The following is a 17,440-nucleotide window of genomic DNA, read 5'->3' as shown; positions in this document are numbered from 1 at the left end:
CAGGTAATAATGGTGACGAAGGAGAACGTATCAGGTAGTGAGGTTGAAGATGACGACAGTACGGGGATTCAGACCGTTACTCCACGTGGCCCCACTTGTACCGGTGGTGGGAGTGTCCGCTCCGCGGGGAGGGTACAGCCGCGTCCCTCCCCGCCGGCGCGCACACAGGAGCGACGCTCGGACACTTTCCATCCCGAACTGAAAGAAGAAGACAAAAAAAAACGAGCCGGAGGAGTCAAAGAAAAGTCTGCCGTTGAATTCCCTTCATGCTTCTCTTAATGGCAGCTTGTCGGGCCAGTCTGGTGCTCCTGTGCGCGGCGTTGGCGCTGACGCGCGCCCGCAGGAGTTCACCGGAGCAGGAGGATGTGGAGGAGAAAACCAACAGCGCCAGATGCACGTCCAGGTGCCTCACTCTGCACATGACGCAGCTCGCCGCCGCCTTCAGACACCTCCAGGTACCGACGGTCACTTTGTTCCCGAAAAGAGTCTTAACGCATCTGAATGACGCGTAAAATCCCAACTTTATTTAAAAACATCATAAAAAGGCCAATAATTCCTTTCTGTTATTATTTGTGAGCAGCTCCATCTTTAATCCTCTTTACCATTCACATATGTAATGAACTGTTGCCTGCTGCAGGAGCATGCAGCCGCTCCAACTATGCAGCGATCATTAAAACATTTTAATAAAGCTTGCCCATCCTTTCCTTTTTAGGACGTTACAAATAATAATGACCTCTAAATGCTGTGTTGTGCAATGCTTTGAGATTGGTTAAGAAGTTTTGTTGTGCACGAGAGCAGGAAGAAGCACAGTGAAGCACTTACTGCCCGGGCAATTAATCAAAGGACACTGTGTGATCTGGCCTGAAACAGTGAATTATTCCCAACATGCTTTTCATCAGGATGCTTTCAAACTGGAGTTGCGCCCATGTCACTCAGAGGGCCAAAGGTACCCTGGATTAAAGTTTGGCTCCTGGCTTACAATAGTCGATCAAAATGACTCATCTCAGAGAAATCGCTGGGCCATGTTCTGCAGCCTTTGTAGTGAGGAATGTGAGATTAACGGGGACATTAGGACGTTACCAAATACGAAAAGCCACTTATCGTTAACGGCTTCAACATGTGCATGCTGTGTAGTGGGTGGGAAAGTCATTAACCAACAAGTTTAGCCACAGTGGCTCTGAGGTGTGTGGAGGAAAGTGTGTGTGTGTGTGTGTGTGAGGGGTTGCATTTGTTCACGTATAATAGCAAAGGTTTGGTCTGGTCTTCATCCATCTAGAAAAGAATCTCGGCACCTGCACATTGGGGAAAGAAGGTGGCCTTTGGATGACTGTGTGTGTGTGTGTGTGTGTGTGTAAAGGGGCTTCTGGAATGGAGGTAGGAGGAAGGGAGCGTTTGGTTTTAATTTTATAAAGTGGCGTGCAGTAGTCAGATGTTGAACATCAAAGAACAAAGATGGAAATGAGATTGTTGTGCGGCAAACGGCAGACCAGACTTACGTGCAGCTCCACCAAGAGAAGAAGGAGAAGGTTATGTAATGAATAACCCATGTTTGTTTGCGTTTTTGTTTGTCCACCAACATATCCTGAAGGTTGAAGGTCGTCAACAGAGTTTTGTGAAACTGTGTAGGTCCAAGAAGTTTGTTGATTCAGTTTTGAAGCGGACGCAGGAATGAATGTGGCTTCTGGACTCATTTCCTCCAACACAGTGTGAGATTTTTCCGATATCTTAAAAAATGATAGGCCAATCAAAACGAGAAATACAGTCTCAGGATAACGCATGATTTCCACCATCATAGATGATTTGATCCAGATGGGAACCATAATGCAGATTTGAGAGATTGAGGTATAGATTTGGAGGTGTGCAAAAACGCACTGGTTCCCAGTTTGGTAAAGGTATGGGTACAGATGCGAAACAGTGCAAACTCAAAGTCTTCTGAATGGACTTCATGAAGAGTAAAAAAAAACACTTTCATATTATTAGTGATTTGCAGGAAAGGAGAAAAAAAAGGAGAACATTTAAGAATACGACGAGCCACTGAAAACCTTTGTATTGTGCCAGACCTAAAGGTTTCTAAGCATTTAAGCAAACAAGAAAACAAGTTTTCTCTCCGCCACATCCTAGGAAACAACATCGCTCATATTTATTATAGGACCGAGCAGCGGAGTGATTAACAGCCGGTGGGGGGGGGGGGGGGGGGGCTAACTGTGTGTTAGACCATTCATGCATTCTAAGAACAAAAAAACCCAAAACCCTCCTGATAACATCTCCAGTAAATATAACAGGACCAACAGAGCTGCACTCATCCTATGCTGTCACCACACTCAGACACAGACACACCCACACACACACACACACACACACGTTGCTTCCTGTGGGTTCATATGGTTGAACCCTGTGTTTTTGGCTCTTTCTCAATATGTGTGTGTGGCTGCTGTGTAGCCACTAGAATTTTGAGTCACTGCTTTTCTATTTACACCTCTTCTTCTGCCGCTTCTCTGGATTTTCCACTACTTTCCCTTCTATGGTGTAATAGTGTAATTGTAGCCTTTGTGTGTGTGTGTGTGTGAGAGAAACTGAGCATATATATGCTGGTATGTTGTCATATGCCCAAATTCTTCCTGTAAACTCCTAAAAGAAATAACGAAACAACTGCAGTCTGGTCTGCAGGACTGGATCCTTTTGCACGTTCCTAGTAGATCCCATTTGACTGCATGTATTAAACACTCACGGGTCTGTGGTGCCGATGAATGGACGGCGAGCAGCTCGAGCCAGGGCTGCCGGCCAGTGCGAGGCTGAATGAGCTGCCTGTGCATTCAAAGTTGATGCGCGTGCGCGCGTGCATGTGTGTGTCCCAGCTGCTCTGCGGTAGGTGACTCTAATCAACCCAAAGGTCGGTCAGCCAACCAGTCATGCTCTGAAATAGGCCGGAGACAACGGGCAGGTCGGGTTGCAGAGACAGACGGTGGGGGGGGGGGATAGACACAGGTGGGTGGACGCAGTCAAGCACAAAGACGGGCAGGAGGGATGGAAAGAGGCCTGAGTGAGCACAGACAGGTGTGACATAGACATAGAAGACAGACAACCTGGAGGACCGATATAGAGGCTAAAAAGCAGGCTGACCTGCAGGCAGGCAGGTAAGCAGGGAGCCGGGCGGGGAGACAAAGGCTCGATTGATTCACCGCAGAGATAAAAGCTCCATCTCTTTCCGCAGCTTTGTGACAGCTCTGTCATTCGATCGGCAGAAACAGGGCCGTTCGGTGATAAAACTGTGGCGGTGTCGTCTCACCTGAAGCCAGGACAAGAGATACCAAGACAGTAAATCACAGCGGGAACTCGCTTAGCTTAGCTCAAACCCCGGGGACAAGTGGACACAGATAGCCTGGCTTCAACAACAAGGTTAGCGCTAAATTGCATTTACATGTTTTCATTTACTCAAAAACAAACATTGGAAGACATGAAGGTTTACTTCCCAAAAATACTGAACTTCTCCTTCTTTGACATGTTCATTTGTTGAATATTTCCTTAGCTTATAGAATTCCATTATTGCTGCTGCAGGATCTGAACCGGATCAGAACCGGGTCCAGTGTGTCGCGATGCTTGTTGTTAACAGGATGTGGGGCGCCACGATCGCCGATGGTGAAACACTTGCTCGGAAAGTCACAGACGAGCACACGCAATACTAATTAGGGGCTTCTGTCGGGAATGCTCAGACCTCAACATGGGCTTTTTTGGTGAAAGGTTAGAGTCTGTTGAGTGGAAGTTAGTCATGATGCACTCACACACACACACACACACACACACACACACACGCACACACTGGTCATCTGGGTATGATTATCAACGTTAATGCCTCGTGCTAAATAGACTTTCTACTGCACCTCACCGCACCACACTGATCCCAGCGCACACACACACACACACACACAGACAGACACACACTTTTTATCGCTGCATTTGGCAGATGTGTGATTTATATCGCACTCTCTTTCAAACACTAAAGGATGTGTGCAGCTGTGTGCGTGTTTGATTGTGCACATATTCCCGTGTGTGTCCTTTCTTCTCCTGCTGTTTCATCCAAAAATATCATGTTTTTATTCCACAACAATGATTACTGTGCACTCAGCAATCCACAGAGCCATGTGGAAGTCCTTTAGTGTGAGTCTTCCTCACTCTCTCTCTAAACGGTCTCTGGTGTCTCAGGCTCAGACACATTTCTCTCGCGGATCCCAGGGTAGGAACAAAAGTTTAACATCCTGTGTTTTTACTGTTTCTGAAATCCAGCCCTGTCCACATCCATCATTAAAATGAAATCTGATTTTTCTACATTTTTATCCAGAGTTATACATCATAAAATGGGTTGAAATAAAATTTTTGAAATGTATCTTGTGAGCAATTTTGTAAGGGTCTGTTTGGTGCCGGATCCAAAGGGTTTTAGGTTCTTTTACATACGTTCTGAGGTTTAAAAAGAAATATCAAATCACATACAATTTTATTTGCATTGTATTTATGTGATGAAACAACCCTAAAGCTCAAGTGGTCTGTTGACATGTTTCACAACGAGTCCTCGCCATTTTCCACCCTGTTCCTGCTAATTAGTATTTATTATTTCCGTCTATTACGTCTGTTGTTTTCCTCCCTCTGCTCCTTAAATTCCGTCCCCCTTCATCCAGTCCTCCCTTCCTCTCTCTGACTTTAACATGTGCAGCTGTTTTGCCACAGACAGACACGCGCTTGCTTTGAGACCCTACAAAACGCTATTTTGACCACTGTTTAACAGCTGTGCGGCACACCGCTCTGAATTGCTTTGATTGGCTTCGATGCCAAATATGTCCCATGAAATTCGACTTTGGAATCCGGGTTCTGTGTCTTCTCGGTCGTCAATGCGTCCATGCATGTGTGTTTCTGAGGGGCTGAGTAGTAGCGGCAGGAAAAAGGAGGATGTTCTGGCAAGGAAGTCAGAAAGAGAGAGAGAGAGTGAAAAAGATGAAGATGGGGGGGATGAAGATGTGAGGCCGGCAGGGGGGCTGCAGCTTTATATCTCCTCAGTGAAAATCTGCAGATGTTTAGCTGGCTGCTGCGCTGTCCTCTGTGTCATCGCTATCATTTCTACTGATCTCTGTTCATTTTTACAGTGGTTGGCTGCAATGTGGAGAGAGAGGGGGGGTTGGAGGGTACAACAGAAGGATTGAATGGCCGAAGGAGGTCAATCTGGACGATCTGCTGCAGGAGGAAGAAGAGGAAATGTGTGTGTGTCTGTGTATTCAGCTCCTCTTCCTGCTGTTCTATAGCTCAAAGTAAGACAGACGAGTGTTTGGTGATTTTGCCTAAAGACGAATGCTTGACCCACCTTAAGTTATAGCTTGTAGGATCAGAACAGAAGAGAGCAGTGCTGCCAAAACCCAAATATTTTTGACTGGGTACCTTGGATACTGTAAATTGGGAACATAATGATATATTTTGAGAAGTTTAAGAAATATTTAGGACTGCAAAGTGAATTTGATTATGATTAATGTGGATATGATTAACGTTCAAACCCATTTCGATTCATATCACCAGAGCGGCATAATGAATTTGGAAAATGAGCTCATTTAGAAAGAAGACGTACGGGAATATTTAAATAAACACACTGAATGATTTTTGTTCTGCAGTCAGGAACTACATTTTTTAAAGAGTAAGAAACAATTGTCTACTTGCCACAGAAACAGACGAGATTAAAACGCAGCAGTGAATTCAGAAACATCAATTCATCATCTTGAGAAGATTTTTTTTTTTTGCATGCTGCAACTTTGTACGAGGAGGCAATGCAATAAAAGCAGTAAATCATTCCATCCTCAAGGATACTGCAGGCGTGCACTGAACATCACAATCCTTTTCTGAAAGAGGGTCCGAGGGTGGAACCTGTTTAACTTTGAACCTTGTTGCTTTCACCGTTTAATTTCGATGCACATGAACAACGCACTCACACTCTCGTAATGAAATGATGCCGTCGTCCTCTGTGATAATATTGTTATATTATCTTTCTGAATGGCAGGTGGTCGCTAAGTATTATCAAAAGATTGCATCTAGTTTGATTTCGAGGGAGGAAAATAGAGTCGGTGCCATTTTAAGCCCACGATTAATGCGACACATTTTGGTGAGTGGTAAGAACTTCGCAGGATGCATAAAAAAAAGTTAGAGCATGACTAAGTCTGTGGCTACACTACAAACTTAAAGAAGAATTGTGTTCAATCTCAACAATCCTCAACATTTGTTTTTTGCCCCTAAAAATTCATTAAATGTTAAAAAAAAGCAAAGATTCTTTGGATTATTAATTATGGGAGGAAAACGTGAACTGTCTGCATGGTGAGTCGACATCCTAAACACTGTGTGAATAAAATGCAACATGGATGACAACTTTATTTTCCCATAAGTGAATTTATGTAGGAACTTTGAAATGCAGAAAAGAGAGTCCACGTATTTGCCATCCACTAGAATCCCAGGAGCGACAGCTTGTAAATAAATAAGGAAATAAACGGCATGTTAGAGAGAAAACCTTTTTTGCGTGAGTTACGCTGCTCTAGTTGGGTCGTGTCCACGGGGGAATTTGTAATTTATGATTCACGATCCGTCCCACCTGGGCAGCGTTACATTTGTGTGGTCGGAAAGTGCCATGAAGACAGGAGGGAGAAAAATGGTGTGGTGGAGGCAGGTGTTTCTGGCTCTGCCGCGGTACCATGACAGCCATCCCTCTGTTTATACTCTCATCTGTTCCTCTTTCCATCCATCCTTCCCCACAGAGCTGTCGCTAATATATTCATCAGAGATTTAATCATTACTCATCATGGAAAGCTGGTTAAGCAGTAGCCCAACATGAGCTCTTTTTACAGCTCCTATAGATTAACATGAAGACAAGGACGCCCACCCCATCAATACTCACTTTGAAACACTCACAAAGACAGAGAGAAAGTCACTCATATGACGCCCAAAAATAATATCAGAGCAAATTTTGTGGTTGACCGAGCAAATGATTTGTGGCCTTTGTTCAGAACTCGATCCTGATTTTGGTGGTACCTCTCGCTTCTCCTCTGTGGAAAAACTGCCGCCAACATCTGCACAGCTGAGGCAACAGTAAGCAGCTGTAGCCGTGGACGTGGCCAGGAGTGAGATTACGAAAGGAATAAGGCAAACAAATGTCACGGAGAACTTGGAAATCTCTGCAATCTTCACACGTATGCTCAGTGGCCGGTTTCTGCACAAGGCCGCCGTGACTGATGATCTGTCAGTTTGGGAGATTTACAAAATGTTCAAGTGGAAGCCCTTCCTTTCTTTCTTTAAAAGTGCACAAACATCACATCATTAATCGCACCCTCACTTTGGTTAAAACCCTCGGCTGTTCTAGTTACAGTAAAAAAAAAAGTAACCTGTTTTTTTTGTCAATTTAGCATCTTCTGTACCATGCAAGCCCTTAACCCTTAATCTCTGACCTTTAACCTCTGCACTGTTACCCCAACCCTAACCCCGTAACCCTCATTATACCAGAAGCACAAGTCACCGAAAGCTGTGTGTGTGTGTGTGTGTGTGTGTGTGTGAAGTGCTTGCTTCAGTCTAAATACAGCACACACAGAAGAGGCTTTAGGAGTCATTACAAGAGCTTATGCCATGCACTCACACACAATCACAGACACACACACACACACACACACACACACCAGTATTCTAATAGTTGTTTTGATGTTGAAGGATGGCATCATGATTGTGCCGACAATGACAAAGCATTCCAGAGGGAATGTCAGCACGTTTTGTCCCACCATCTCTTCCCAATGCAAATTTAAAACAGCTGATGGGATATTCAGCCTATATTTAAACAATTAATGTAAAATGATCCAAAAGATTTACATAGTGTTTTGGTGTTGTTGCTTTTTTCATTTTCTAAAACCTATTTATTTCCAGGTTCTCAAATGTTAAAATGTTTGTAAATCAAACATATTTGTTGGTTGAATTTTTTATAGCATGACCAATTTTAAGATTAATCAAATGCAACCAATAGATTATTCAACACTAAAAATGATAAATGTAAAAAGTAATAATATAAGAATAGTAATAATAGTGACAAAATATCTCTCATGTACTTCAGGTGTCAACAGCTACTTTGTGTTACTGCTAAAAACACGTTGTGGGTCTTTGTGCATTCCGTTCAAAGCATGGCTGACTTCGAGTTTCTATGAAGCGTTTCATTTTTGACAAATCACCTCCACCTCCGAGTGGAGGTGATTTAAGGACCGGTGGGGGTTAGTCCTGCTGTCCCTGCGGTGAAACGATGACGCCTTCCTCTGTCACGCCGGTCATGGCAGCCGTGTTTTCCGGTGCAGTCTTGACTCACTTGATTCACACATACACACATGGAAACACACACACACACAACCATCTCACTGAGTGAGATGCCTGTCTGGTTCCGTAACCACACACACAGTGTATTAAGTCATTTTGCACCCTGAGGATAATTATGTAAATAACAGAAAGGTGTGTGTGTGTGTGTGTGTGTGTGTGTGTCGGCATGCCGAGCTTAAATGGTCATGCAGTTTGGTCTGTGACCTTTTATTAACGCTGCTTTACTTTCTGGTGCTGTGACCGGGAGCGGTCTCGCATGGATGAGTCAGATGTTGGCAGGACTCGTCAAACACAGGGTTTGTCTGTGGACGTTTATTTCGCGCTCCTTTCTCGTTTTAATCCTCATCCTCTCTGTCTCCTCCAGAGCGACCAGGCTCTTGTATGGTGTGAAAACCACAGACGCTGTGTGCAGGTAAGCACACACACACACACACACACAACATTTTACTGCTTCACTTAGAATCATTATAAAAACTGAAGGTTTTATTGCACCTAGCTCTCGGAACAAGATGCCGGTACACTTTAAAGTTAGTGAACCTAAACGACTGTGGTAATGAGCTTTTCTTGGCCAGGTCTCCCCGATCAAAGACATTACTCAAAGGCTAAAAAAGTGTTGAGTCTTATTGTAATTGTCTGGTGGTGAACAAAGCCCTCTTCATCCCTGACCTGAGGGGTAAAAAGGAAAGGAAATCTGTCATTTGCTTCCTTGTGGATGGAATCATTCTGGCCACCACGCAGCTGCTGTAATAGCAGACGTTGTGATTTTAGTCACAAAAAAAAGTCCTCCCTTACATCCCTAAAAATGATGCCCTGTTTATTCACTTAACACCACCTGCCAGGAGGTCTCCCTGTACATGTGTGCGTGCATTTGTGTGTGTGGGCGTGCGTGTTAATTCGCTGTTTGATCGTGTGGTATTTTTAAGCTGCCAGTCTGTCCATTCTGGTAACAAATGCTTTTTCAGATGGAGGGATCCCTAAATTCCAACCTAGTCTGGCTCTTACCACGACAAGAGCCACAGAAAGTATGTAATTTAATACGTTTATAATTTTATGGCATATTTAAAATATAGACGATACTGCAGCGTTGGCGGCGTAGTGATGACACCATAAGAGTATTATTATCAGAACTTTATTTCATTCATCAACAAGTAAAATGAACACAAAGAATCATCCTGAGTGAAAATTAACGGCGTAGCGCAGTATCTATTAGGACAAATGTGCTTTAAATAATTTAATCACCGTGAGTTTCTGAATTTACCGTCACTGAAGATTTTGTCCAATAATTTCTGTTTAAAACTCTGCAAAAGTCCCATCTTGTTGCCGTTGTGTGGCAAACGGGACGATCCCTGCAGAGTTGAGAGTAAACGTTTTATTTTTTTCTAGAGATGAGAGACAGATTAGTGAAACAAAAAGTGTGAAAGTGACAATTTCAAGCAAGTAAAAATGCACCTATGAATAATAAAAACGTCTCGCTGCTTCCTGTTTTGGAGCAGAGACGTTAAACGGGAGCAGGACGGATGTCTCACTGCGCTCTAAATCTAGACGTCACAAACAGACACAAAACATGCAAATGCAGCAGGAGGAGTTTTAAAAAAATAATAATTTCATCCTCCAAACCTCATCTGCTGTTTCAAATCACTGGGCCTGTGCATGAACACAGTTGATGCTCAGTTCTTGTAGGAGAATGCCTTTGGAAGCAGTGGCACATTTTAGAACACACGCATGAGAGGGAGAACTTTCTCCCCCCCCCCTCCCCCCCACACTGATAACGTCATGTGCAGTCCTGAGGTCAGCCGGGGTTAATATCAACATCCAAGCTCATGCTCCCTGAAACTCCCACCCATAGACTTTTTCAGGGAATACCACACTGAGCAAACACCAGAAATCACCTCTCATCTTTACGCAACACCCCTTCAGCACCTCCAGCACAAAAACACAAACACGCACAGCTCCTTTGACCTTGCTCCAACTTGTATCTGCTCTTTCTTTCCTCCTCTCCCTCCCTTTGTTTCTATTCCTGCTGTCATTGAAATCAGCAGACAGCCGGACACTGTTAAGACGCTCACACAGCGTCTCTTCTTGCTTGTTTGAATTACAAAAGTTGTTAATTCTTCCCATTTTACAGTGTGTTTAAAGTGGCAGCAGCCCAGTTTGGGAGAGTCACACTAGCGGGCCAAGAAAATTAAATTAGAACGGAAAAGCACATATCCTGTCCCGAGCAGTTATCCAGCAAAATGAATCCAAAATAATGACTTGTTAATGGGATAAGTGGGAGATATTTAGGTTCCCAGAAGATGTATCTTAATGAATATGGGGGGATCTGCTTCTATGATCCTGGTCATGTGATCATAGATCTCTGTGGTTCCTATGAAAAATCTAAACACCTGTTGGATGAATGGGAATTTAATTTAATACTCCAATAAATTCCTGCTCCCATGCTCGGGCTACATTGGTATGAATTTGGTGACGACAGCTGTGGGGGAAGCTGCTGTGTTTAACGCAGTACTTCTTTGGAAACCTTGCGTTTAGAGATACGAACAGTAGCCACAGCTCTCAGTATTTTATGATTATTAAGTGTCGTCTACTTAAGACTACTCTACCCAGATGGTATTGCTGAAACAAGAAGAGAACGTGAGTCAGAGGGGAGGAAGATGTCAGCCCACTGGTCCTCAGCTGGGAAGTACATTTTTCTTGTGTTTCTAAAGCCAATTTTAGAGCAAATGTCACAAAATTGTGACTTAATCTCAGCCTGCATTCCACTGCAAGATCTCGTAAAACATTTTTGGCAATATAACATACTGAGCGATTTTTGACAGAGACTTTTACAGAACAATTTGAGGACTGGTATTTAGGTCCTTAGCCAGACTTGAAACGGCGCTGAACTAGGTTGTCCTCAGTGAGTTTGAACATGTGCGACACATGTCCACACACACACACACACACACACACACACACTAAGTGCACTGGCTTGTCATCTGTTTTTTTATGAAAGCTTTCAAGGATTGTAGTTATTTCGCAAGCAGTTTGCATGAAACTGAAGAAATGCCATTCAATTTTCTTTAATCATTGTCAGCCTTAGAGTGTGTTTGTGGATTTTATAAGTGCATATCGGAACTGAATGGTTTTTTTAGTGCTGAGCGTGGACTGTAAAGTCCTCCAAATTATACATTCTTCATTCTTCAACTTTTGGTTCCGATGGATAAGATGCAATCATTTATACGTGAAGACTGGCTGTAAATGCATTTTTAAAAAGGATTAAAAATGCTCCGGGGTCAACAAGGTAAAGGCAAGCGTGGTCTTATCGATTGTGGTGATGCATTGGGGCCTTTGTTCCGTCAGGCCTTGGGGTCTCCATTGTGGACACGCACACACACACACATGTTGCCTCCACACATATGGCTTGTGTCAGTGGACTCTCGCTCATGGAGACACACATGGGAGTTCGCTAACATTGAACTCCACCCCTCAATTTCTCCATCTGCCCATCTCCATGTTCTTTTATCTCTTTCCTCTTCTCTCTCAGAGACACAAGCGGAGTAGACGTAGTAATGTCTACCAGGTGCGTGTGAGTCAGCGGGGTGCCCGCTAACAAACAGATGATGCAGAACAAAGGAGCTCTCAACATCCTCTCTTCATCACGCTTCACAACCTGCTCATAAGGGGTTTGAATTACCTTTGGAATAGCCGTGCGGGTCGAGGGCCCCGGGGCAGGAGGTGAAGCAGGTCGCCGCATGGCGGGCAATTCCATATCTCACCCAACCCCGACCATTTGTCAAAGAGTCGTTGAGCGAGACGCGTGGCTGGATGAGATCTGCCCGCCAAGGTTTAGCGGATTTTACGTCACGCTGTATGTAAGAACTACGAGCCCCCCGAACCCGCGCTGCCTTCCTTTGAATCGATCGTCCTTCAACTGAGATGTTCTTCACGATTGATGAATAATATGCTGCATAAACAATGCACCGCAAAGTGAACTCATCTCATGGTTCCAGGGTGCTACGCGGTTGGTTGGATGGATGGATCCGTTTGAAATTAAATGAGCACCCACAGTGTTTTAATTTAAAGGAAATAATGGGAAAGGCAAATGCTGGAACGAGTATCGACAATTAAAAAGTATTTTGCTTATTATCACTCCATTTGGAAAACCCTGCTAATTATTCCCCCCCCCCCCCCCACATCTATTTCCATTCCAGCCAATGTCTGGTTTGGACGTCTTGCATTTACTTTTGTCATAAATCTGAAAGTATATTCAGGATTGCCAACTCATGCTTTGCCGCACAATAGTGGGAACATGCAAGGTTTTCAAATCTGCCCCCTGACTCATTCTGATTGTTTTCATTTTTGTCTTTTACAACAAGAAAGTAGCTAGTAGCAAATCTTACAAAAACAAAAAGCTCCTATGAGTTTTTTTTAGTTTAACTTTGGATTGAAAGCACATTAATGGTGCCTTTAGTGGAGGATAAAAATATATATACTTAAAAATTAGCACAAATAGCTGCACTGCTGGAGCGTGAGCACATCTGGTCTGTTGCTGTCTTTTTTTGTGTGTCTCTCTCTCTCTCCACCTCTTCTCTGGACCTGTTTCACTATTTGTCTTTCATCTCCTTTCTTTTTTCAACGGATACTCACTACTTTTAACCCCCCCACCCCACAACCACCACCACTATCCACTCTGAAACCACATCTCTCCTCCCCTCCCTCTCCCATTTCCTCTCCTCCCTCTTGCTGAGTGTGGCTGTCATCCCTCTATCGTGGCAGGTGAGGCCATAAAACAGCAGGGGAGGCCAGTGGAGGGCTGAGAAACAGGGTTTATGTCTGTGTGTCTGTGTGTGTGTGATTAATTATTATACAGGTATCAGAGCAGCTCCTTTTCAGACTGTGCCCATATACAGACATGGCCATTAATCTGCGTGCTCTTGTTGCTGTGTTGGCGTGTTAAACAGTAACATGTATGACCTCTGCTGCATCTACCGCTCTCTCTCACACACATAACTCATCATGTCGGCTTCAAGGCCAAAAGTGTCCGCTCTTCTCTCAGTTCCTCTTGCGCAAATACAGTGGATCTACTTTTCCGTGATTTACAACATCTAAGTGATACCTGAGAGTGTAAGGTGCGTGCGCCGAACATGCCAAAAGTGTTTTCGGCTTAAAGCCATTAGCCTCGGCTCCCAATGTTTCCTTCTGACGGTGTATCAAAAATGAATATATAAATCATGCTGATAAAAAAGTGGAATCATGTACTTCTTGAGAATTGTTTCAATCTGTTGTCATGGAAACGCAAAAATACAAAAAACTGTGAAAGATTCTAACATGCAAAGCGTGTGTTTAAGGCATTTGTTGAAGGTATGAAAGAGGATTAAAGTTACGGTCCAGATGGACGCACCACGGTCCAAACCGAATAATTTTTGTCAAATAAAAATGTCAGAATAGTGAAAGGAAACACCCTTCCATATGGTTGGTGTGTTAGTCACGTTTTATGGTATGGTTTTTGAGTCACGCTCCTCACTGAAAATGTGAGGGAAATCAGAATCAATACTGACTTTTGGGAATTTCTTAAAACGAATACAATGCTATTACCTGTTAAATTTTTGCTTAACAAATTAGTTCAGGCAAGATTGTGTATTTAACTAAGGATAAAATATTTTAAACATTAATCTGTTCAAAAATCACTCTTCTGTTCTGGTCCCAAACCATCAAGGTCAAATAAAGGTGGAGTAAAATGTAGAGCTTGTTCCTGTTAAATATGGTTGAATAGTACAGTTTGTTGATGAGTAAAACGGAATGTACTCCAGTAAATGTGCTTATTTAACGTTGGTGATGATGAACAGAAGGAGGCAGAGGAAGACAGATGAGAAATCATGGAGCAGAAAAAGAAGGGCGATTGTGTGAAGACGGAATCCAAAAAAGAACGGAAGTTTACAAAAAAAGGAGGGGAGGGGAAGACAGAAACGGGGGAGAGCTGAGAATGAGTAGAGGAATGAAACATTTACCATGGCTGTAACGGATCAAAGTGGTAGCGACGGAGGAGGGGGGGAGCTGAGTGGGCTGGGTTTGGATACAAGATGAATTGTGTGTGTGGGTGTGTGTGTGTGTGTGTGTGAGGTGTTTTTGTGGAGAGTTTGACAACCTGAGCAGCACGTGGTTGGATGAAGAGACCCTTGAGAGCTGAAGAAACACATGACACAAGATCTGGTTACAATAATATGGTTTGTGTGTGTGTTTGTGTGTGTGTGTGTGTCTGTGTGTGTGTGTCTTGCATTATCTCCCTACTCATTCCCAGACTGCTTAATTAGCATTCTGGGGAGAAAAGGGGGGGAAATAACTTCAAGTGACGTGTCTCTCAAATTGTTTCTTCTGTCCACAAGATATTTAAAGCTGTCTGTAAAAAGTTTGCGATGTGACACAAATGGTTCTGATTATCCGAGTCTTAATAACCCTTGGATTCAAATGTTCAGCCAACAGAATGGCTGCATCCCGTATATCACATTTGTCCATCTGCATGACTGACACGCAATCGAAACATCTGGTGTGCTGCTCGTTCCTCTGTTTTCTCGATTGATTATTTTCTAGCTTTGTCTGTAAAATGTCTGAGAAATTTTATCATATATGATTCAACACGTGTGGAAAACCCCTCGCTTTATCTCGCGGCTAAAGCCTCACATTTGGTTTATTTCTATTTCTTTGTTTGTAGTGTCTCCAGCCGTGTAAAGATCTGTGGGAAACCAGGAGGGTGCTTTCGCCAAAGTCCTGTGAGGTAAGACAGAAAGAGAGTGTGTGTGTGTGTGTGTGTGTGTGTGTGTTTAAGTTGCAACACCCTCGGTGGCAGTGCCACTCTTGCCACAAATGAGCATTTCTGTGTGTGTTTGTGGAAGGTGTGTTATGAATAACACATCTGTGAGCTTTTGAATGCCCAGGCCTACATTAGAGAGTGCACATCACTCATGTGTGTGTATTGTGTGTGTAGCCCTAAATTATTATTTGTAATTCCTGTTACTGTGGTCTTAAGATTAGTTTTTCATCACAGTAGCTGAAGCATGTTACAGGCTGAATGGCTGACTGGCTGGCTGCTTATGAACACAGGGTAATACAGGACCATTAGTCACTGCTTGTATTTACATTTTGCCGATCCGCAGCCATGCACACACACACATACATCCTTTCAGACCAGCTCTTAAAGGCTGCCTTCAAAGTCAGGAGTTTACCAAAGGAAGCACCTCCACCGCGGCGGTGTGTTTTTCTGTCCTCAAACGTGTGCTTATACGCTACGTATTATTTCCGTTTCATGTCAACTCTAGCATTAACGTTTCCTTCGCTGTTCTCAAACTCAGAAGCAGACGGAGTGTGTGACCAGCAGGGAGTTTCTGGCCTCCCTGAGGTCGGCCCGTCAGGGTGACTGCCCTCCTCCTCAGCGAGCCACTGGGTTCGCTGCAGCCTGTGTGGAGAGCTGCTTGTCAGATCACGACTGCCCCTCCTCCAGGAAATGCTGCTCCAACAGCTGTGGACACACCTGTCAAGCCCCAGCTAATCTTTATAAAGGTAAAAGCAGATTCCGGGAGCTCACTGGGACTTCTTCATATCTTATGACCTGTATTATAAGAAGTGTGTACACTAATGGAAACGCTTGGAATAGCTGGATGCTCATCAAATATTTTGTTCCCGTAGTGTTTAGATGTACTTATTGTAAATTGCTTTGGATCAAAAGGTCTTCCAGATAAGTAAAATATAATTTGACGTATTAGATATCCTTATTTTCTGCGCGCTTGACTGCATCAGAGGCCTCATATGGCATAGCTGCGGTTTAAAGCTCCAGCTCAAGTTTGTGTGGCGCACAAACTGCCTCAGAGGCCTGTCTGCTGAAGACAGAAATAATTTAACACAAACAAAATACACTATAAATGTGTGGATTAATGTATAGGCAAAGAAAAATATGTTGGTATTGTGTTATAATGTGTAACATCTCACTTTCTGAATATGAACGCTTTCAACCTTCTGTTTTAACTTCAGAAATTTAATTTTACATGAGTGTTATTATTTAAAAAGTGGTAAATGGGATTATCCTGAACTATAGGTTTGTTCTTGAAAAAACTTTCACAGCACTTTGATGATTATAGGTTGGGGATCCTATCGAAAACAAAACCTTTCAAAAATGCAAAAGGAATTTTCTTTTCACTGAAAATGGTAACCGGAAAAGAAGGATGGAGCAATTTAACCACTTTGTGAAAAATACGATGGCAAACATGTGTTTGTGGGAAAACCACATAAAGACAATGCTGGCCAGCATAGTTTGTTTGCAAATCATTGCATTCTGTTTTGTTGTTTATCTTTTACACAGCACCGCAATCTTTTGTAGAAATGAAAATGTACATCCTTAAAATCTGCCCATCATAAAATACGACCATAAATCACACAATCAGTGACTGACATCTTTAAATTCATTTGAAATGAAGCTCTTTCTTGGCTTCCAGGTGTTCCTCTGAAGCCTCGCAGGGAGATGAGCTTCGTGGAGGATTCAGAAGGTCGTGTGAAGGTGGCGTGGGTGTCCAAGTTCAATGTCAGCGTGGAACCAGTTGTTTACGTGGTCCAGTCCCGCTGGAATGTTGGGATTCATCCTAGTGAAGATGAATCCTCGCCGTGGACTACTGTTGCCATGGTAACTCCAGAATCCAACAGCTGCTCTCATCTCCGGACATTGTTGAAGATTTTTTTACATCATCTACTATTTCTATTACTTCTCCATGTTACTGGTGGATATTAGCAGAAGCTCATATCCCATGAGTAACTGAAGCTACGCAGCCGGTTCCCTGCGCCTTTAACAGCGTGACGCCGCCAAGTTTTTAAACATATCTTTACATCATAACTCTCAATTTGCCTCGAATGATGAAACTTCTCAGCTATGGGGATGGATGTTAGAGTCTGTTTCCACCTCATCCGTCTGCTGCCTCGCTGTCTAAACCTCTCCACCCCATTTAGTCTCCCACTCTGCCAGGGTAAACCGTTTGCCTGTGTGCGTGTGTGAGTGCGTGCGCGTACTGTACATCGATGCGTCTGTGCCTGTGTGAGGTTAGGTAAATAAGCA

General features: G+C 43.5%; 1 protein-coding gene across 1 annotated transcript in view; it reads left to right on the top strand.

Annotated features, from left to right (window-relative positions):
- Positions 1–278: 278 nt before the first annotated feature.
- anos1b (anosmin 1b) overlaps positions 279–17,440 on the top strand; it is a 28,888-nt gene continuing 11,726 nt past the window's right edge. The window contains exons 1-5 of the mRNA XM_068743824.1: positions 279–455; positions 8,732–8,779; positions 15,056–15,118; positions 15,693–15,900; positions 16,830–17,014. Coding sequence (XP_068599925.1) covers positions 279–455; positions 8,732–8,779; positions 15,056–15,118; positions 15,693–15,900; positions 16,830–17,014 — 681 coding nt within the window. The remainder of the gene's footprint in view (positions 456–8,731; positions 8,780–15,055; positions 15,119–15,692; positions 15,901–16,829; positions 17,015–17,440) is intronic.

Source organism: Brachionichthys hirsutus, chromosome 9 (genome assembly GCF_040956055.1).
Source record: "Brachionichthys hirsutus isolate HB-005 chromosome 9, CSIRO-AGI_Bhir_v1, whole genome shotgun sequence".
In the NCBI taxonomy this organism is placed as follows: domain Eukaryota; kingdom Metazoa; phylum Chordata; class Actinopteri; order Lophiiformes; family Brachionichthyidae; genus Brachionichthys; species Brachionichthys hirsutus.
This window is presented reverse-complemented; position numbering and strand designations above follow the sequence as displayed.